We start from the raw sequence: 21,702 nt of genomic DNA on the forward strand, positions 1-21,702 counted from the left end.
ATCCGACACTATCGTCCTCTCCAGAGTTATCAGGGAGATGTTGACAGCAAAAAAATAAAGAAAAGTGAAAAAGGAAATAAACAACATTTATAGACTTCTGTTAATAATCTACTGATATAGAAACTCAGTGTCGATATGAAAAACTGCACTTCTAGTTGTGTTGCTGTTGTAACCCCCACCCCCCCCCCCCCCCCCCCCCCCCGTTTGTGTTGGTCCACCATATATTTTTGTTTAAGTGCTCATGGAAACACCTGCAGCACTTTCAGGTCAGAGTTTTCCACTGGAAAGTTCCCAGTGCTGAGTTGTTGCAGCATCAGAGTGTCCAGTAGTTACAACAGGATATGACATCATGATTTGTTGATGGTGCAATATGAGGATTTGAGGCTTTTGCTCTTCAATCTATCCTCCTGAGTAGGAGTGTGATGAGGCAGTTTAGAAAATCATCTACTTTATATTAACATTCACAACGGACCAAAACCAAACATGGATGACATGACTATTTGACCTCCACCTGTACTGACAGTTTGCTGACATTAGGTGGCGAGCAAGCAGGCTAACACATTAGCTCCGGAGAAAGGTAATCAGTCGAGTTGATCATTTTGACATCACGATCACCTGCAGGACTGTGCAGCTCCCCTAAACAACAAGTTTATGTGCAGACAAAGCTGATGTCTCATCCGTCACCACAAACACTGTCATGTCGGTTGATGACAAACAGGCTTCTCAGACACTCAGAAACCTCCCTCTGTCCTCCTGGAATATTACGGGGTTATTCCATCTCAGGGGTTGGGACTTTCTCTTTTCCAGTTGCAGGTCAATGACATATGAAATCCACATTTGTGATCCATAAGGGTCATCACACATTCTTTTATTTTGAAAGTTTAAAAAGGTTCAAATGTGCTGTGGTGTTGTTGAAAATGCGTCACCTTTCCCCAAAATTCAATGAGAATTAGCTTCCACCATTCAGAGACTAAAAATAACGATTAAAAACCAGCTAAATCTGACAGAACATTCTCATGCAACATCAAGACAACAAGCAGTGCAAACATAAAGAATAAATTATAAATACATTGTGTGCGTATTTTGTGTGTGTGTGTGTGTGTGTGTGTGTGTGTGTGTGTGTGTGTGTGTGTGTGTGTGTGTGTGTGGTCTCTAAGCTCACCAGCAAGTTGTCCTCCAGTCATCGGCACCACTCGGTATGGCGACCTTGAACACAACATGACATACACACAGGTTAGTCTAGCCTGCTGAAGGGGTGTGACGCTGACATAAATTCCTCACCTCTATGGACAAACATGCAGAACTCTTATACACACACACACACACACACGCACACACACACACGCACACACACACACGCACACACACACAAACATAGTTCCCATGGAAGATTACCCTCACTCAGATCATGTTTGTCAAATAGAATGCTTCAGATTCTCCCTTTAGATAAGATAACACACACACACACACACACACACACACACACACACAAACACACACCTGTCATCCTGTCCGTGTGTGTGTGTGTCTGCCAAATGAGAACAGTGTAATTCCTTGCTCTCCTTCTTCTTCAGCTATGTGACTGCAGCTTTAGCCTCCTGTCCGTCTCAGCTCCTCTGCTCTGCAGTGGTTCTTTGACACGATACCTGAGCCTCTGATGGACGCCATCAACGACCAGGCAACAGCGCTAGACTTTCCAAACCAGAACTTGTCTTTATGGATCTGACTTGAAGGTATGACAGCGGTGACATGTGTTGCTTTGCTACTAGTTGACCCAATGAAGTCCAGCTGGTTGAAGCTGATCTGCATTGCTCAGTGACGTTGCAACGTTACAAACCCACGAGTCCTATTTTCAGATTACAGAACGCGCTTCCGTTAGATTAGTCAAACTGAGTAAACACTTCCAACCAGGAATCATCAAGAATTGTTTTCCTGAACCTTATGTTTTCAACAGAATCAAATACTAAAATAAACAGGATGGAGATTTTCCTGTGTTGCCTCGTCACTGTAATCTTCTTAAGATAAAAAAGCAGTTAACCACTCAGTATCAAAAAAATCTCAGATAACTCCACTGCTCACCTGCTCCCACATCGAAACTTTTCCAGCCATTACAGATAGGCTCCTGGATTGGAATCAATTAAATCAAGTTTTATTGGACGCATTTAGAGAGTTACTATGCTGATGTTGCTAACTGGCTTCAGTCACCATGTCATATTCCCACAAACAAATAACCTATGCAATCATGTTTTTTCATGAATAAACGTTTCTGCAAAATGTCATCTGTTGCTCCTTTATACAACTCATATTTTGTCAGTTCCCCCAACTAAAGCTTTTGATCATGTGTTATATATGGAGGAATCAGCAGTTCCGGGTTGGAGCCCCGGCTGCAGCACGGGGTCTTTCTGGGTGAGTCTCCATGTTCTCCCTGTTCCTGCTGGGTTCTCTCTGGTACTCCAGCTTCCTCCACAGTCCAAAGACATCAAGAGGGACCAGGTTAATCCAGACTCTAAATTGACCGTAGGCGTGGCTGGGAGAGCCAATGGTTGTCTGTCTCTATGTGTTGGCCCTGCCATGGACTGGTGACCTGTCCAGGGGGAAGGCTGCTGGGATAGGCTCCACCCCCACCACCCTCAACAGGAGAAGAAGTAGCAAATGGATGAATGGATAGATGGTGGATAGAATCAACAGTTACTGAGACTGAAGTGCCAGGCAGCAAATCACATTTCATGCGTCTTTTCTCTTTCGTTCAGCTCCTCCTAGAAAGATTGTGCAGGTTCTTGAATCTCGGGAAGTGCAACATTTCAGCTTGGACACACGCAACAACGGGCAACAGTCACATTTGTTGGTGCTGGTTGTTTGACGTGCTGTGTCTTTAACCTTCAACGTTAACGCCTCTGCTGTTTCTTTGTATGATCTTCTTTTGAATAACATTTTTCCTCGTGAACCAGTTCAGTTACAACATGGAAATCCAACTCAAAGTTTGTAATTCTTGGGCTCTTGGCATTACTCCCATTAATATCAGACACAGGTGACATCATCAGATAGTTCATCACAGCCAACAACAAGCTAACACTGGCAGGAAGTGAGTCCCGTCTCTGTGGGAAACACGAGCTGCGTGAGAAGCTTTCCCAGAATGAGGTTGTCACTCACTAAATCCCTGAAAAGCCAACAGGTTTTCTGGAACAGGACACGGAATCCAAGGCAAAATTACTGGAGGAGACGAGCCTGATTCTCTGACGGAGTGAAAAGCTTTGTGGCAAAGTGACACTTTAATCAGAGCACACTTCAGCTGGAGGCACAGGCCCCAGCAGGGAAGTGTCACTGTGACAAAGATGATCTCTATATTCATCCGTGGAAGACAGCCTCATAGTCTAACTAGAATTTAGTCGGAATATAACAGAAAAGTTTCACCAAATAACTGTCACTTTGTGTGCAGACCAGGTGATCGCGCCCCATGGCAGCGTGTCGTAGTCATGTGATGGCTGATAACCAACCTGGCAGGCTGGACGGGGTGTTGCACACATCCAAGAGGATCTGCTCCTCATTTCCATCTGGGAAACCACCTGTTGAGAGTGTGCAGACCAATCAGCTTCCCCTGAGGACTTTGAGGGCGTGGTTTAGTCGTGACAAACCAAGAAACGCCAGCAAGCTGGAAACAATGGCAGCTGCTGCAGACCTACCTGTACACACTGTCATCTCATATTCATGGTTTGTAACTTGCTAGCTTGAAGTTGGCTTTCTGCTTGGAGCAGTGACTTTTTCTCTCGGCGCCAGCTCCTTCCCATGGCCCGTCCTGTTTCTGACAGCCAATGAAATCCCTTTAAACCTTTAGTTTCTGTCACTTTGTGGAATGATTCAGTTGTAGGTCGTGTTCCAATTGGGACAATGTGATAAATGAAATAATAACGGAACCCTGATGCACAAGAATCGTGTATAGACATGAGAGCAGCTGCTCGTCACTTCACTACACTCTTCAGCGGCGCACGCCTACGACATCATGAGTTTTGTGGAGCCGATTGGCTCATATTGATCAGGACACAAGGAGCATTTATCCAATCAACTTCCATCCATCCCTCCATGTTCTCCCTCTTCTCCTGTTCAGGGTGGTGGGGGTGGAGCCTATCCCAGCAGCCTTCCCCCTGGACAGGTCACCAGTCCATGGCAGGGCCAACACATAGAGACAGACAACCATTGGCTCTCCCAGCCACGCCTACGGTCAATTTAGAGTCTGGATTAACCTGGTCCCTCTTGATGTCTTTGGACTGTGGAGGAAGCTGGAGTACCAGAGAGAACCCAGCAGGAACACGGAGAACATGGAGACTCACCCAGAAAGACCCCGTGCTCCAGCCGGGGTTCCACCCACAACCTTCTTGCTGGGGGGCCACAGGGAGGACCACTGCTCCACCGGGCCGCCCCCAATCAACTTCCGTATTTGTTTTAAAAGGGCCTCCCTCTCCAGATGTTCTCTATGGGTGAGTTCCAAGACAGAACTGTGGAATATGTTCTAGTGGATGTACGCAAGGTTCCATCAGGCCAGCCAGGTTAGCTGAGCACAGAAGAGCAGCAGGATTCAGGACCAGTGAGCCAGCCTGCCTTCAGCGCGTACCTCTCTGTGTTGTGTGGCATGGTGGGGTCGATGGACACCATGGCTCCGGACGAATCCAGCAGGGACAGATTGGTGTTCCTGCATGAAGACAAAGACGCACTCACAGGTTTTACTGGGAGGACAGAGTGTTGACCTGATTGCTACCCCTGACATGGACACCAAGAACATGCCAGAAGAACCCAACAAGTACGTGCCAGAAGAACCCTACAGCTCTACATTTGGTGTTCCAGTCTTCCATCTGTCCACCACATCACAACACTCAAGTGCCCTTAGCAAACCGCTCAGTTAGGATCTTAGAGTGGTATAAGTGCAGCGTAGATTATAGATTCAGTCTCCCTCCAGGAATACATCATCTTATACTACATTTAAAAAGTTATACAACAACCAGTTTGAATCGACGTGCTATTGTTGTTCCTAACACATTGATAATTATAAGAGAACACACAGCTACTAGTTTACAAGTTTCAATTATAAAAGTGGTGCAGAGCCACAAAATCTTGATAATCTTATCATAAATGTAGCCGCATTTAAAGTTATGACTTTTATATCATGTGCTTATTAATGATAAGATGGCAAAGAATATTAAAAGATCCGGGAAACAGACTCTGGTGCTGCTGATCTGGTGCGAAGTTTACGATTCTAAACCAACAACTGGATCAGATTAGTCACAAGAACTACAAAATATGGTAATTAATGAATGAATTGACCTGTGACTCCTGAACTTCATGGTAAAAATGACGATTCACGCCCTGCAACTTTACAGTCGGAGGCTGTTTTCCTCTGGTGCTCCTGTGGACATTCTGCCCCTCGGATCAAGCACTTGAGGCAGCGTTTGATCCAGAACTCTGAATTCTTGCTGGGAGCTCCATGCCTGTTGTAAAGGCCAAATCTGTGTCCTCATGATGTGTCCCATATGATATTGATGAACAGTATCAATTCCTCCAGATGAGAGGTGATCCAGTGTGAGATGAGTTTGTAGAGGAGCCCCCCCCCCCCCCCCCCCCCGTCAACAGACAGCAGGGAAGCAGCATTGGAAAAGACGGATATAAAATTCTCTGTAAAAATCTCTCCTGTCAGTGTGTTTTTGTTTTTTGGCAGTTGTCTTCTGTGTAACTCCTAGCAGTGTGTTCTGTCTGCCTCCCGGGGAGATGCAGGTGTCTGAGGGCCGAGTACGTCCAGCACTCTCACAGCACACACAGACAAATACTCATCAGTCACGGGAGAGCGGCGGCGTAATGTAGGAGCCCAGAGTCTGGATCCATGCTAGCAGCTCTGTGAGGCTGAACTTTGACATGACTCCTCTCGAAAAATACATCAACACTCCCACACTCACTTTACTCTGTTTGACTGAGTCAAAGCTCCAGGCAGTCTTGCACCTTCATCAGGATCAAGAGTTGGGATGCAGCTTCCTTTGAAACACCACCAAACAACTGCGGTCAGACAACTGAATATGCCCAGGAAGTGACATCACGGCATAGAAAAAATTACAGTTAAAAAAGGATACACATGTACGAACGAAGAGGAAAAGAAACAGAAAACTAATCAGTACAAATTGAGGAGGTGGACTGCGACATTTCCTTTCACCTATTTACAACCAAGTCCTTTCAAAACTTCACCAAAGAGCTCAGCTGAAAGACCCATGTGGAACGGCTGCTGCCAGCACAGCCCATTAGCATCTGAGTGGTCGGTGAAACTCCCTAACGACCACCCCTGAAACTCCCTGACACCGCACAACGACTGTCGTTTGGGGAGGCCAGGTGAGTCTCGGGAGGGTCGTTTCCACCACAATAGCACTGACCACTCCCACATAGGTTTATAAGCTGGAGTTTCCACACTCTTCACTAGAACTGAAGAAGCCTCTCGGATGAGAGGTGAAACGTCTTCAAGATAAACTTACATCCAGTTAACCAGATTTTACTTCGCTTCGATCTAATCAGTACAAAAGAATCTCATTTACAGAATCTTTTGTAACAAATATTCCTCAGGCTTCAAAACTCAAGTTATTCAAGCCTGTGTGTGAATGCAGGACTTGGAACATTAACACACACATGAAACGTCATAAATACGGATGAGTACAAAACAATGGAGGCATTTCCCAATCAAACACTCAAATCCATGAGGCTTCACTTTTTCTTCTCAGGTTTTTGTTCTTTCCTTTAGAAAGTGAAGCTGAATTCCCAGTCTGCCAGAGGGGAGCGGCGTGACGACTCAGTGAATGTCAGAAAACCTAATTAAATACATAGTCGTACAATAAGTAAAGGTCCCACGCATCACGGTATCATATGGTTTTATTGTCGAGTGAACAGGGAGAGTGTTCTCACCGGAGCTAATTACCACTGCACCTGAATGTGTGCGCATGTGTGTGCATGTGTGTGTGTGTGTGCGCGCGCGCGTTACCTTGGCACACCCAGGGCAGTACAAAACAACTCCTTAATGTCACATGGGCTGCAGAATCTGCTGAACACCACCTGAAAGAAGAACACACATGCGCAGTATGATTAAAACACGTGACCAAAACGTAATGTATGCTGAAAAAATACACACATCTGAAAAGGAAAATATTATAACCGCATACATATCATTCTGTCAGAACAGTACAAGTTTTCATCTGCTGACACAACCAGCGAATCCTGCTGCTCAGGACTCGTGACGGTCGCACTGTTCAGCCGGCGCTGCAGGCGACGGTCTAAACATTTTTAACAGTTCTTATTGGCTGTGTAGTAATAAAGACATTGAACTGTTAATCAACCAACTCCATTAATTATTTTTAAACAACATTTCACTCTGAAGAGACTCTCAGACATTCTTCTCTTATAACCTTCGGTTCCTGGAGGACCTGCGTGTTTGATACTTCAGAACTGTTCTTTTCCTTTGTCCCGAGCTGCTGGAGTTCGGTTGACGCTATCTAAGAGATGACCATGTGACTTTATTATTATCATCAAACCAAATTCAGAAAGAACCTCAACAAATCGTTCATTAACTTAAAAGGTTACTGCACATAATATTTACAAAGGAATGAGTGGTGTTACAGAATAACAGACCCCTCATGGAGAAAAGAAGAAGATCAAGGAGTTTGTGTACCCAGCCCAGAGGGGCACCAGGGCCCCGCCCTGGAGCCAGGCCCGGGGTAGGGGCTCGATGGCAAGTGCCTGGTGGCCGGGCCTTGGTTCATGGGGCCTGGCTGGGCCTAGCCCGAAAAGGAGACATGAACTTGTCCTCCCTTGGACCCACCACCCATTGGAGGAACCAGAAGATTCCGGTGCATTGTGGCTTGGGTGGCAGTCCAAGGCGGGGGCCTCGGCTGTCTGAACCGCAGTCATTGAAGCTGGCTTTTGGGACATGGAACATTACCTCTCTTGCCGGAAAGGAGCTGGAGCTGGTGGAAGAGGTTGAGCGTTACCAGCTAGATATAGTCGGCCTCACCTCGACACATAGCTCCGGGTCTGGAACCCAAGTCCTTGAGAGGGGTTGGACTCTCTCTTTCACTGGAGTTGCTCCCGGTGAGAGGCGAAGGGCTGGGGTGGGCTTTTTGATAGCCCCCAGACTCTGTGCTTGTACGTTGGGGTTTCGCCCCGGTGGACAAAAGGGTTTGCTTACCTGCGCCTTCGGGTCGGGGAATGGGTCCTGACGGTGGTCTGCGCTTATGCGCCAAACACCAGCTCAGAGTACCCACCCTTTTTGGAGTCCTTGGGAAGGGTGCTGGATGGTGCCCCAACTGGGGACTCCATTGTCCTGCTGGGAGACTTCAATGCTCACGTGGGCAATGACAGCGTGACCTGGAAGGGCGTGATTGGGAGGAATGGCAGGCCCGACCTGAACCCGAGTGGTGTGCAGTTATTGGACTTCTGTGCAAGCCGCAGTTTGTCCATAACGAACACCATGTTCGAACATAAGGACGCCCACCGGTGTGCGTGGCACCAGGACCTCCTAGGTCGCAGGTCTATGATCCATTTTATAGTCGTATCATCTGATCTGTGACCGCATGTTCTGGACACTCGGGTGGGTTAGATCAGGTGGCAGGGGAAGATGCTGCGCAGACTCGGCAGGCCCAAATGAGTAGTGAGGGTTTGGTGAGAACGCCTGGTGGAAGAACCAGACAGAATGATCTTCAACTCCCACCTCCGGCAGAACTTTGACCACATCCCGGGGGCGGTGGGGGACATTGTGTCTGAATGGGCCATGTTCCGCTCTGCCATTGTCGAGGCGGCTGCGGTGAGCTGTGGCCGTAAGGCTGCTCGGGCTGGTTGCAGCGGTAATCCTCGAACCTGCTGATGGACACCAGAGGTGAGGGGAGCCGTCAGGCTGAAGAAGGAGGCTTACAGGGCATGGCTGGCCCGTGGGTCTCCAGAGGCAGCCGACCGATACCGGCAGGCCAAGCGGTATGCAGCCACAGCAGTCGCCAAGGCAAAAACTTGGGCGTGGGAGGAGTTCGGTGAGGCCATGGAGAACGACTACTGGTCGGCTCCGAAAAGTTTCTGGCAAATCGTCCGTCGCCTCAGGGGGGGAAGGCGGCAACTTGCCCACACTGTTTACTGTTGGGACGGGAGGCTGCTGACATCAACTGGGGAGATAATTGGGCGGTGGAAGGAATACTTTGAGGAACTCCTCAATCCCACAAACACGTACTCTATAAAGGAGACAGAGTTGGGGGAGTGCTTGAAGGGGGTTGTCCAATCTCCGGGGCAGAAGTCACTGAGGCAGTTAAACAACTCTGCGGTGGCAGAGCTCCGGGGGTGGATGAGATCTGCCCTGGGTATCTCAAGGCTCTGGATGTTGTGGGGCTGTCTTGGTTGACACATCTCTGCAACATTGCGTGGACATCCGGTGCGCTGTTTTTGGAGTGGCAGACCGGGTTGGTGGTCGCCATCTTTAAGAAAGGGGACCAGAGGGTGTGTTCCAACTATCGGGGGATCACACTCCTCAGCCTCCCTGGTAAGGCCTACGCCAGGATGCTAGAGAGGAGGGTCAAGAGGAGCAATGTGGTTTTCGTCCCGGCTGTGGAACCGTGGATCAGCTCTTCACCCTCGCTAGGGTGCTGGAGGGGGCATGGGAGTTTGCCCAACCAGTCCACATGTGTTTTGTGGATCTGGAGAAGGCTTATGACCATGTTCCCAGGAGCACGCTGTGGGGGGGACTCCAGGAGTATGGGGTGGATGGCCCCTTACAAAGGGCCGTTCAGTCTTTCTACCGGAGGAGTGAGAGCCTGGTCCGCGTTGCTGGCAGTAAATTGGACTTGTTCCCGGTAAGGGTTGTACTCCACCAAGGCTGCCCTTTGTCACCGGTTCTGTTCATAACCTTTATGGACAGAATTTCTAGGCGCAGCCGGGTGGTGGAGGGTGTTGTGCCAACTCAACCAGACCAAGAGATTAATTCAGAGATGTGACAATCAGTCCAGCTGAAGAAAGGCTTTCAGCCTGTGAGGCCTAACACCCCTTTTCAAAGCCTGAATTCAAGTGACCACATGTTCTTAGACAAGGGATCGTATAAGCGGGGGTTAGGACTCTGGCCACTGGCCCCCCTCTGAGAACACTGGCCACTGACCACATCCAAGAACCTGTGAAATGCTATTGGCTGAGAGCCAGTATTATCACACAGGAAGTGACATCATCGGCCTCCACATATAAATCTTCAGCGCGAAGAAGATTCTCTCTCGGTGATTTTCCTCTCTCGGTGGTTGTCTTCCCTTGGGTGGTTTGCAAGTCTTCAGAAGATCCCACCCTCTCCTCGGACCTCGAGAGACCCCAGAAGGACAACTCTCTCCCTCCTGTTCACTCGTCCAGAGAAGCCACCGTTGAGCCACGCAACCCGTGTGAACTGGTCCCAGGTGAAAGAGAGCTCAACAGCTTCTTCATCCTTCCCACCAGTAACTCCAGCAGACCCTGCAGGCTGCCCCGCCGCCGCTCTGCTGCCCTCTGAGTCGAGCCGAACTGCGCTCCGGAACACGGAAACTGAATCCCTTACCGCTCCACCGTGTCAAGTAAGGATTCCTTTAACTAGGCATTTTCTGGGCAGAGAAATAGCTTAGTGTGTTGTATGATGTCTATGAATGCTCTGTTTATGTGACGGAAGTCCTGTAATTAGCAGAAATTACATAGAATTATATGTTATTTATTGATGTTAGTTATTAATAACCGTGACCTCTCAAGAAGGTGTTACCGGTTATTAATACTGCACAAGTGTGTTAACACACACATTTTTGGGTTCATCTTTGTTCTTCCCTTCCTATCTCTCTCTCTCAGTCTCTCTATCTCTCTCGCTAAGCGCGCCACTTAGTTATTAACATTCCGTAAGTTCTACCTCCACGGTGTTAACTAGCGGCTAGCTAGCTTCAGCTAACTAGCCCAGCTTTTAGCCCTGCTGCGACGCTAACTGGTTGCTAGGCAACCATACTCCCCCTCCCCTTCTTCATTCACTCACACACACACACACACACACACTTTATCACTTGTGTCTTTCGTTTAGATAACCGTTATACCAACGTGTTGCTGATTGATTGATACACAGTGTTAATAAATATATTTTTATTATATGAGAGAAGTCGTAGTGTCTTTGTGTACCAACTTGTGGTCACGTGTCTCAGCAACAGCAGTGCTGTGATCTCCTCCAACATCAGAGCCGTCCCAGGTGGTTGATGGTACAGGATATTGACTGTTGGTGGATCAACTCTGTTAGAGACTGGTAACTGTTACAAGTTTGGTCGTATTATAGTTTCCCTGAACTCATCAGGGTGGTGCCCCATATAATTAATATTTAATATTAATTAGTAATTTATTTCTTAATCGATAATTATATTCATAATTATCAATTATCATTATTTTTGACCAATTCGCTCTTCAGCGCACAACAAGGGGGTCGACTTTGGTGGCGGGAGGGTGTCGTCTCTGCTTTTTGGGGATGACGTGGTCCTCTTAGCTCCATCAGGCCACAACCTCTACCTCTTGCTGGGACAGTTCGCAGCCGAATGTGAAGCGGCTTGGATGAGAATCAGCACCTCCAAGTCTGAGGCCATGGTCCTCAGCCAGAAAAGGGTGGCCTAGCCACTCCAGGTTGGGTGTGTGTGTGTGTGTGTGGGGGGGGGGGGGTCCCTCAGGTGGAGGAGTTTAAGTATCTTGGGATCTTGTTCATGAGTGAGGGTAGGATGGAGCGGGAGATTGACAGGCAGCTTGGGGTGGCATCCGCAGTGATGCAGGTGCTAAACCAGTCTGTTGTGGTGAAGAGGGAGCTTAGCCAAAAGGTGAAGCTCTTGATTTACCGGTCAATCTAGGTTCCAACCCTCACCTGTGGTCATGAGCTCTGGTTAATGACCAAAAGAACAAGATCCTGAATACAAGCGGCCAAAATGAGTTTCCTCCTGCAGGGAGGCTGGGCTCTCCCTTAGAGACAGGGTGAGAATCTCAGTCATTCAGGAGGGACTCAGAGTAGAGCTGCTGCTCCTCCATGTCCAGAGGAGCCAGTTGAGCTGGTTTGGCCATCTGCTGAGGACGCCTCCTGGACGCCCCCTTGGGAGGTCTTCCAGGTATGTCCCACCAGGGAGGGATTATATCTCTTGGCTGGCCTGGGAATGCCTCGGGATTCCCCTGGAAGAGCTGGTGGAAGTGACTGGGGTGAGGACAGTGTGGGCTTCCTTGCCGAGGCTGCTGCAACCGACAGTAGTGTACAGTACTGTAGACCCGGATAAGTGGAGGACGACGAGGATGAGAACAAAAGTGGATGGGAAAAAAAACCAAAGAAAGCTGAATACTTGTTTGTAGTTTAATGACAATTACTGCAGATGTTAGGGCATCAGTTTGAGTTGCTGTGTACATTTGGCTGACCCATTAATGAACTGACATTTTTTAATATGGATGCCATTCAAAGGTCAAGCCCAAAGCTTTTGCACCGCTGTGAAGGGAAGACACCAAGCAGCTTCAGGATGAGTGCAAAAACTCCTGCACACCCTCTTCCAATTGCAGATGAATTTGTTGTCATGGCGTTTCAGCTTTGCTGCCTTATTATAGTGATTCAAGACATCGTGAAATTAAATGTATCTGCGACTAGAAGACAGTGTGCTGGAGTATTTGAACTCACCTTCAATACTGATGCAGAAAAACATTTTCAATGAGCGCATTTTGTATGGATTAATTTAGTTTTCGGCGAAAGGCGTGTGTCGTCAGTTATGGGTGTACATACACAAGCCAGACTTAATTAGTTCAAAGAGAGTGGGACTGAAAATTCTGAGCAAAAATGCAAGTTTTCAAACTCTTAAATTTGGAAGATATTATCAGACACTTAGATACAGTGATTAAACTTTAACAGACTTTAAGTCCAATGGCAGGGTATTTGAGTTCCCCTCCCTTCTCTGACTACAGTCATGTGAAAGTGGAGCAGTCGGCCACTGGGGAGAAACCAAAACGTGCATGCTTGCCACGCTGGAGGCTCTGCATCTGATTAGAGAATGTGCACATTGCAGCACAGCAGCAGTAAAGGCTTCATGTTTTTGCCATTTCCCTCACCACCTACTGCCTCATAAACAAGGTCAAGCACTGTCATTAGATGTGACAGATGATTGCTGTCCATGCCGCACAGCAGCACACAAACAGGGATGACCCACATAGATAATGGAGACAAACGCTTATGATGCCATTGAAGACACAAAGTCACGGGAAGAGAAGACGTGAGGAGGCCTGGCGGGATGTTCGTGGAAGAAGAGGGCTGTCAGAAGGGTTAAAGTAGAGATGAGGAGCAGAGATGAGGAGCGAGGTCAGAGGGCACTTCAGAGGTCTGGCGATGGCAGACTGCCACAGGTGGAGGTGACAGACTGGTGAAGTGCTTCAGAGAAACAGCCAAGGTGACGTACGGGGGGAGGATGGCAGCGTACGGCTGATTTTGGGACGTGATTTTCTGGATCAGATGTTTTCATGTGAAAGGATGATTGTGTTGTAGCATGATAAGAAACAATCCGTCTCTCATAAGTGAAATGCTGCTAAAAGGAAACGACACACGTCACCAACCAGCTACAATCTGGTTCTCATCTAAAGGACCCGTCATCCAGGCTGGAGGAGTAACATTTGACCGTCAACAAAGAACCAACAACAGAAGAAATCCCGCAAACACATTCAACAGCTTTGCTTCAACACAGCGCACGGCCGTGGAAACACGACACATCATTGGTCTCCTGCTGCTTACAAAGCACTCGGTTGCATTTCAGTCTGACAAACTGTTCTGAAAGGGAAGAAATGGCTGTCCCACCGTTGCACTGAAGTCATCTTTTGATTTTCATTATGTGTTCTAATCTAAAACCTAAAATTAGGTGAAAGCACGTTTGTTGTAGTGGAACCAGCAGGAGAGCACTGAGACGTGAAGTGATTTGGGGGCATCAAACTGAATTAATTATATGAATTCTATGCCACTGGTGACCCCTCCAGGGTGAACCCCGGCTCTCGCCCAAAGGCAGCTGGGATCAAACCAAGTCTGAATCCACTCAATTGTTTTCACAGCTTCCAGGATGAGCTTCAAGTTGTCAAAACAGAGGTAACTTTGTATCATCTGTGGATAAAATAGTTTTCAAGGGTTCTGATAGGTCACATATGTTGTTTTTTTACAGTATGAATGGCACAGGTCCCAGCACTGAGCCCTGAGGCACCCATAATCTGCAGCAGCTGTGTTACGATGTTTTGGATGTGTCTGTTCTGGTATCTGTTCTGTATGTGTATAACCAGGACAGTCCGGCTGATGCCACATCCCTGTATTTTTCAAATCAATATTAATAACTCATGAGCTACGCTGTCAAATGTTGTTCGAAGTCTTTTTTGAGGATAACCTGACCGTTAGTTGTTTTCATAATAAACATGCAATCTGCACTAAAAACAACAGAGAGCTCAAACGGACACAATGAAGATGAAAATAAGTGATGAGCAAAATCTCTGAATGTAAATTAGCGCAGCAGTCTGGAGTCCCAGGGGACTTCCTGCCAGCAAATCCCCAGAATAGAAACAGGAGTTCTACCGCTCCTTAATGACTACTAAAGACTTGGGTGTGTTTGTTGGTGACACTGATGCACTCGATGACTACCTTAATTAATCTGATGAGTTGCTAAAGACAGAGTTCTCCTTCATCTGTCCCCTCCTGCTACTCACAAAGGCCAGAGTGACACACGACAATCGTTACTATGTGAATACACAAAATATGTGCAGACTGAGTCGTCGTCTGCTGTCAGGAAAACGCTGCTCTCCTGTTCTCCCTCTGATACACCAGAACGTTCCCCTCAGACACATCCCAGGTCCCTGCCTTATGCCTGAAGCCTCGTTCTCCCAGCGTGTCTGCAGGAGGAAATGCTCCATGTTTCTGACAGATACACACTCCGGGTGAACTCCATAAAGAAGAAGTGCAATAAATGCAAAGAGGCAGTCGGGTGTAACGCTCACTATACGACCTTTTACAAGCTGCCATTGCTCCTCATTTGGGCTGCCAATGCAAACAGAGCCCTGTTTTGGTTCTCTGTGCTGAGAGCTGAGCAGGCATTAGCCTTCAAGGAGCAATCACCGGGCGAATCATCTGAAATGTATATTGCCCTCCACTATGTATCTGTGAGAATGAATCCTCAGCAACTGATGAAGAGTGGGTGTTGGTGTGTGGCGTGCGTGAGTGAGTGATGGGGGGGGGGGTATACACAGCATTTCATCACTTCTTTTAAAAAATGAAGATTTTCACAGGATGTGAACTCTCACAACCCTCCAAGCCTGGAGAGACTTCTTCTACTCGCTGCTGCTCGCTGTTCATTTTGCTGGCTGTTTCGGATGGCCTGGTTTGACCAGGAGCTCATGTAGACCTGAACAAGCCAGCGCCGGTCCAGCTGCTCTTCCTATGGAGTGCTCCAGTGTTTGGGCTCCGGCGGTTGTGGATGACAATGATTTATTTTCAGCACATAAAGTAACTTTATGATCTTGCTCAGGATTGACAGGTTTAGAAGATGGATGGAAAAACGAGAAGATGAACTGCCGGTTCAAAGGTCATCAGCAGGGAGAACTTGGGCAGAAATTACAAGTTACACGTTCAGTTGGTGTGCAGCGGCTTTATTATGTTTGTAATAATCTCAAAGATTTTTCCGACTAACAACTGAGGTACTGTATGAGAGCAGGTTAGCCTGTGGCCCCTGATGGAGGACCTCCATCAGGGGCCACAGGCTGGTTTGTCTGCACTTCCAGAAACAAAAATCCCAGCTGCTCACCTTGGTGATGCGATATCGTCTGGTTATTTGTTGACTTGCTGTTATTAATGAGTGTTCAGTAAATATGAGTGTCATATTCACCATCTCAGATGACACTGTTCAGAGGATTAAGAGTTTTAATGTAATAAATCACGTGGGTAGAGACTGAACACAGACTCAGACGCAGGACATGGGTTCTAGTGCTGAAGGGGTTTCTTGACGAAATGGAGACTTGACAGAGCTGAGACGGGCGAGGATTCACGGTTCTCAGAGCGGCGAGCCGGGAGGAGTTAACGGGTAAATGCACCATCTGGAGAGGAGCGGCTGGAGGAGCCAGACTTTATCTGCATGAGTGTTGTTGCTAGACTGAGATCAGTTGCAGGTGTGTGAAATCCCTCAGGATGTCCAGAAGCTCCACCTCGTTACACACACACACACACACACACACACACACACACACACACACACACACACACACAGGCACACACACAAAGGGAGAACAAGGCGAGAAACCAGGATTCCAACATCGAAGCTCATTTCACACAGCACTTTCAAGAATGATGGGCGAATCGCAGGATACCAGCTGGTTCTCTGAGTTGAATTTAAGGCTTTTCAGGATCACTCTGATGCCATTTAGACTACGATGGAATTCCACAGCTCAGCTGCTCATTGGTGAAGTGCTGTGTGCATAGAAATGTGCAACTGGCACCACCTGCTACTTTTTTCACTCTTGATATTGGAGTTTAAAGCTCCCATATCCACCCATCCCTCCATCCCTCCATCCATCAATCCATCAATCATCCATCCCTTCATCCATCAATCATCCATCCCTCCACCCATCATCCATCCATCCCTCCATGTTCCCCCTCTTCTCCTGTTCAGGGTGGTGGGGGTGGAGCCTATCCCAGCAGCCTTCCCCCTGGACAGGTCACCAGTCCATGGCAGGGCCAACACATAGAGACAGACAACCATTGGCTCTCCCAGCCACGCCTACGGTCAATTTAGAGTCTGGATTAACCTGGTCCCTCTTGATGTCTTTGGACTGTGGAGGAAGCTGGAGTACCAGAGAGAACCCAGCAGGAACAGGGAGAACATGGAGACTCACCCAGAAAGACCCTGTGCTGCAGCCGGGGCTCCACCCACAACCTTCTTGCTGGGGGGCCACAGTGAGGACCACTGCTCCACAGGGCTGCCAGTTTAAAGCTCAGAGTCCCTCAATATTTCCATCTCTAACAGCACCAGACCTCCAGATCAACGCTCTGAATCGACTGAAGTCATTTGAAATTTGCCCTTCAAGGTCAGTCTGAGGTCTCCGCCCACATCTGGCAATGACGCTCTTCCCCAGTAATCCTAAGACAGATAGCAAATCACTTGGCAACACACATTTTTAAAGGCTAAAAACAGATTTTCAAGGCATCATTAGTTGTTTAACCCTATAAATCCATTTTGCATCGAACGTGATGAACAAGGTTTGAAGGAGTTTTTCTTCTGTTTACTGGCTGGACTGTCCTACAGTATTTACTGCTACACACATCACCTTCGACACGCTGAGGCTGCAGCTTGTTGGTAACAATGTGTTTTATTTCCTTCCAACAGATTGACTCTCCCCAGAGGTCTCTCTCTCTCTCTCTCTCACACACACACACACACACACACACACACACGCACACACACATGTAATGCTGCTTAGGAAGAGCAAGGAAATGTCAAACCTTTGTAAATGTAACCCTTTTCATCCTCAGCTGGAGACGTCACCTGCCACAATGTTTCAAGCAACGTCCCTGACAAAGTAACAACTAATAAATAAAGACTAATCAAAAACATCACTTCTTTTCGGGCCTTGGGCCGCTCGTCCCGTCGCGTCTCGCTGGGGGACCCGTGACAGCAGCGTGCTGTGTGGAGGCAATGTGGATGTTGTGGTGTCTGTTGACTAAGACGAAGTGGCTCGTAAACTACTGGAGTATTTAGAGTCACCAGAAACCGACGATTCCATGTTGGCCACATCGACATGCAGAGAGGTGATGGTCAGCCAGAAGAGTCCCCATTTCATTGTACATTTTAGGCCAAATGGAAGTTGACTCCTCTGGACCGGAGATCCTATTGGTGCCACTGGTCAGGTGTCCAGGGGTTTCTGGTTGGCAGCTTCTCATCCAAAACGAGTCAGCAGGAAGTGACGTATGGCACTGAGCGCTGCAGCTGATGTGAGCTGAGGAGAGAGGATGGCAAGAAGAGACATCCTGGTCTCTGAGCGTCGACGGAGAGACGCCGGTTAAAAATGGCGTGCAGCGCAGCAGCATCGCCTGCCCATCAGTACTTGATGATCGGCCTCATTTAAATTCACGAGTTGGCACAGTGACAGGATGATGTCATAGATTTTATTTCTTATGTCGATATGAAGCACTGTCAGGCTCACAGGTGTGCAAAGGCCTTGTTAAATCCAGCTGCAGGATAAAAACTTGAACACTGAAATCTTGAGGACTGAGAGCCTGACCAGCGGCAGAAACTGGGATCTTCACTTGCTCTGTAACTGGTTAATATCAAAGCTTTAGTGGGCTGCAGCTCTGGCCCGCCACCAGCGGCGGTGGGTCACGCCTACTGTTTGATCCCGTGTGCGGAGGACTTGTGCACTACCGGGACTGTGGCGTGGGTCTGGAGGTCACTCTCGGGGTTACTCTTCAACCTGCCGGCGCTGGCGTCCTCAGAGGGACCAGTGAAGCAGAAACCAGCTCAACCAAGCCGTCCAGATTCTTCTCACTGAAGAGCGTCTCCGTCTGGAATGTCGGGGGAAGCCATGATGACTCATGCACATCTTCATAAATGTGGCATCTGAAGCAAACTACTGTTGGCCTGTCAGGTCGTGTGTATCATTGGGTTTGTTTGGGATGAACAGACTTGACGTTTGGACGGACCAATGGACCAGCACACACTTAACTATAGACAACAAAAATGGCGGACCTAGATCTCCTGGCTGGTTCACGTTGTGGTGGCGGTTATTTGTAAAGGAGGCGCGTCGATGTTTCTGGAGCGAAGCGAGGAGGCCGTTTGGGTTACGTAGACAAGCCCAGGTAGGCTCAACTTCACCAGACCTTCCTTAGAGCAACCCTACGTTTACGTTTTAAATACACAGGACAGCACAATAGCACTTTTATAGCTTCGATAGCATCGATTCACGCCGATGACTGCATGCTGCTCTGGCCACCGACAGGACACCCGTGCTGTTGGGTTTTCTTTTGTTCTTACTCGGCAGCCATGTTCCCTCTCACGACTGCGGGGGATGTTGTTGGGGGGCACCATGAGCCCTGGCCTAAGTTAGCAAGCATGCCTTGATGGCGGCCGCTGGCTTGATGGACTCTGTAGTGTCTAAACCTGAGAAGTTCTCAGAGATGTGAGGTCCTGTGAGCAGGAGCAGCTTATCCAGCCTGAGCGATCAGCAGCCACTGCCTGTGGTCACAGCTTCCATTACTACAACGACCCAAGACGAAAGGTTTAAGCACTCCCGTTCTCACCTAAAAGGAGCTGTAATAACCCAAGAACGGCAGCAGTGTTTCCTCCCTTCAGCTCAAGGACACTCCGACTCTCATTCTCAAGTGGCAAATAAACACAAACAATCGTGCTGCCAAACCACAGCGAGGAAAAGGTGGGAAGTCTGAGCAGGACTTGAGGAATCTCGTGGTTTCAACCATCGAGTTGATCGGAGTTTATCTCGTGTTTGACCAGAGCAGGAACGTCTCAGCCGGCCAGGAATTTCTGGATGATTTGGGTTCCGCTGGAAGCGGTTCCGTTGTTGGGCTCCGTGGCTGAAGACTGAGGCCAGCACGAGCTGCTGTGCTAGCTGGGAACGATGATGTCAGAGATGTGAGGACCTGCAAGCAGCTGAATGAGCGGCAGGGTTGAACCACCAGAGCTGCCGATCCGCTCGCCACGAGGGTGGGAAGAGTTAGTCAGAGAGAAGCCAGGCCAACAGTTTCGAACACACTCGCACTTGGACAGGTTGCCCGGTATCTCTACCCTGCTGCACCTGAGCGTGCTGATGTCACCACTGAGCTGCAGTACCATCGCCCATTTACCTGGATACTCTTGTGTCTGCTCACTCGCTGTCCATGCCGGTGTCAGACGTGCAGACTACTTATTTATTAGCCCACCAGGGGGACTCGCCGTCACGCCAAGGCAGTGAAACCGTCTCATGCTAGCAGCCCAAGCAGGGTGGGGACTGAATTCATGCGTCAAACCACTGGAACTGATCATTCCTGAAAAAATCCATCTGTATCCATCCGTTCAATCACCAATCAAACGTCTGATCGCTGATCGGCACAAGCCACTCCCCTAAAGCCGTGACTGGTCAGAGTTCCCAGTCCACCACCGCAACAGCTCAACAAATCTCGGTTTTAAGTGGGTGAGGCCACCACAGATTTGGGTTCTCACTGGCTGGCAGGAGTCACAGTTCACCGACGGAGGCACTTTTCCTCTCAGGACGACGATGGAGAAACCAATAATAACCCTGCTAGTGAGACGAATCTGGCAGAGAGAAGTTGGGCCTCGTCAAAACACTCCCTCCCAGCTGCTTCAAATTCTCCTTCATTAAACTTCTGCAATACTGCAGTTCAAGAGCATTTTTAATGATATTGAAGGATTCCAACGTGTTCATGGACCCCACAGTTGAGTCTGAATACGTGTGGGGATTCAGGGTCCTTGTTTGTGGAGAGACTGTGGGTGAGAGCAGCGCTCACACATCTGACAGCCATGGCACCCAGCAAGCTGGTGCAGCATCGCTCAGACCCCCTCAGACACATCAGCGCCTCGGAAGTTCCTCTCTCCTCTGCTCCCTTGACATGTCCACAGCAAATCAGCAAGAAATTCCGTGAAAACCACCTCGACATTTGTAAAATAACAACACATCTTTTTTAAAGTTACATGCAAATAACCAGGAATTTACCAGAAAAAGGGTTAATTAAACACAACAGGATTTTTAATGACAGGAAAATGACATTTGTAATTACTGACGCGCTACGTGTCAAAGTTCCTGCGTGTCAAGCAGGAATCAAACGAGTCCTCACTTGAGCTTCTTTACCTTCTGAATCCTGCCGTCCACGTCCAGGAAAATGACCCGGTAGGAGGACGAAGCGGAGCCCATGGTCCCTCTTCTCTCCCCGCGTCTGTGCGTGGCCGTGCGGTTCTCGCTGCGGGGCTCCTCGCTGACTCCCACGACCGTTAAACCGACCTCAGAAGTGAAACTGGACTCAGCACTCCGACAACATCCCACCTGCGCGTCCCGTCTGTCTACCGCGCCGCCGTCAGGGTCGGTCGGTTCGGTTCTAATTCTTCAATCCGGTCCGTCTCCACTCTGTCCCCTCGCGCTCCACCCGCATCTCATATAGCCCGTCCACGCGCGCCCCCGCCTTCCTCGTTTACTACGGACCTCCCGGGTCCGCGCGCTCACCTGCGGCCACTCACATCCCGCACGCACGCACGCGCACTTGTGTGTATGGAGCGACAGTTTAGAACAGTTTCCACCAATCAGAGAGGAAGTTTGGGGGCGGTGGCCGAGTCCCCCCCCCCCCCCCCCCCCCCACACACACACACACACATGGGTAGGCAGAGGATGGATGGAGCCCCAGGTGAGGCCGAGTCTCCGCCCACCTCCCGGGCAGCTCCTCTGCTCTTCATACTAAGTTTTACTCCAGGACCCGAGACCACCAGCAGGCGGATGAACAGGAAGTGTCCTGAAGAACGACCTGAGCCCTCCGGAATTCACATCCATGATTATTAGTTTCTATCTTTTAGTTAAACAAATAAAGCATCATTTTGATCATAAAATCAATCACGACACTTTTCCTACTATTTAGACCTCCCAGATTAGAGACAGGGGTTAAACTGTCCCTAAACCGGCACTCAGGTGAGGATGGGTGGCACA

General features: G+C 48.7%; 1 protein-coding gene across 2 annotated transcripts in view; it reads right to left on the reverse strand.

Moving 5' to 3' along the window:
* pde9aa (phosphodiesterase 9aa) overlaps positions 1-21,238 on the reverse strand; it is a 47,130-nt gene extending 25,892 nt beyond the window's left edge. For both annotated transcript variants that reach the window (XM_086219419.1, XM_086219418.1), the window contains exons 1-4: positions 20,860-21,238; positions 7,004-7,074; positions 4,607-4,684; positions 1,163-1,206 (exon numbers count right to left, since the gene is read on the reverse strand). In XM_086219419.1, the coding sequence (XP_086075545.1) occupies positions 1,163-1,206; positions 4,607-4,684; positions 7,004-7,074; positions 20,860-20,922 (256 nt within the window). In that variant the 5' untranslated portion in view covers positions 20,923-21,238. The remainder of the gene's footprint in view (positions 1-1,162; positions 1,207-4,606; positions 4,685-7,003; positions 7,075-20,859) is intronic.
* Positions 21,239-21,702: the final 464 nt, after the last annotated feature.

Source organism: Aulostomus chinensis, chromosome 12, assembly GCF_037954235.1.
Source record: "Aulostomus chinensis isolate RoL2024-O1b breed Wild chromosome 12, RoL_Achi_v1.0, whole genome shotgun sequence".
Classification (NCBI taxonomy): domain Eukaryota; kingdom Metazoa; phylum Chordata; class Actinopteri; order Syngnathiformes; family Aulostomidae; genus Aulostomus; species Aulostomus chinensis.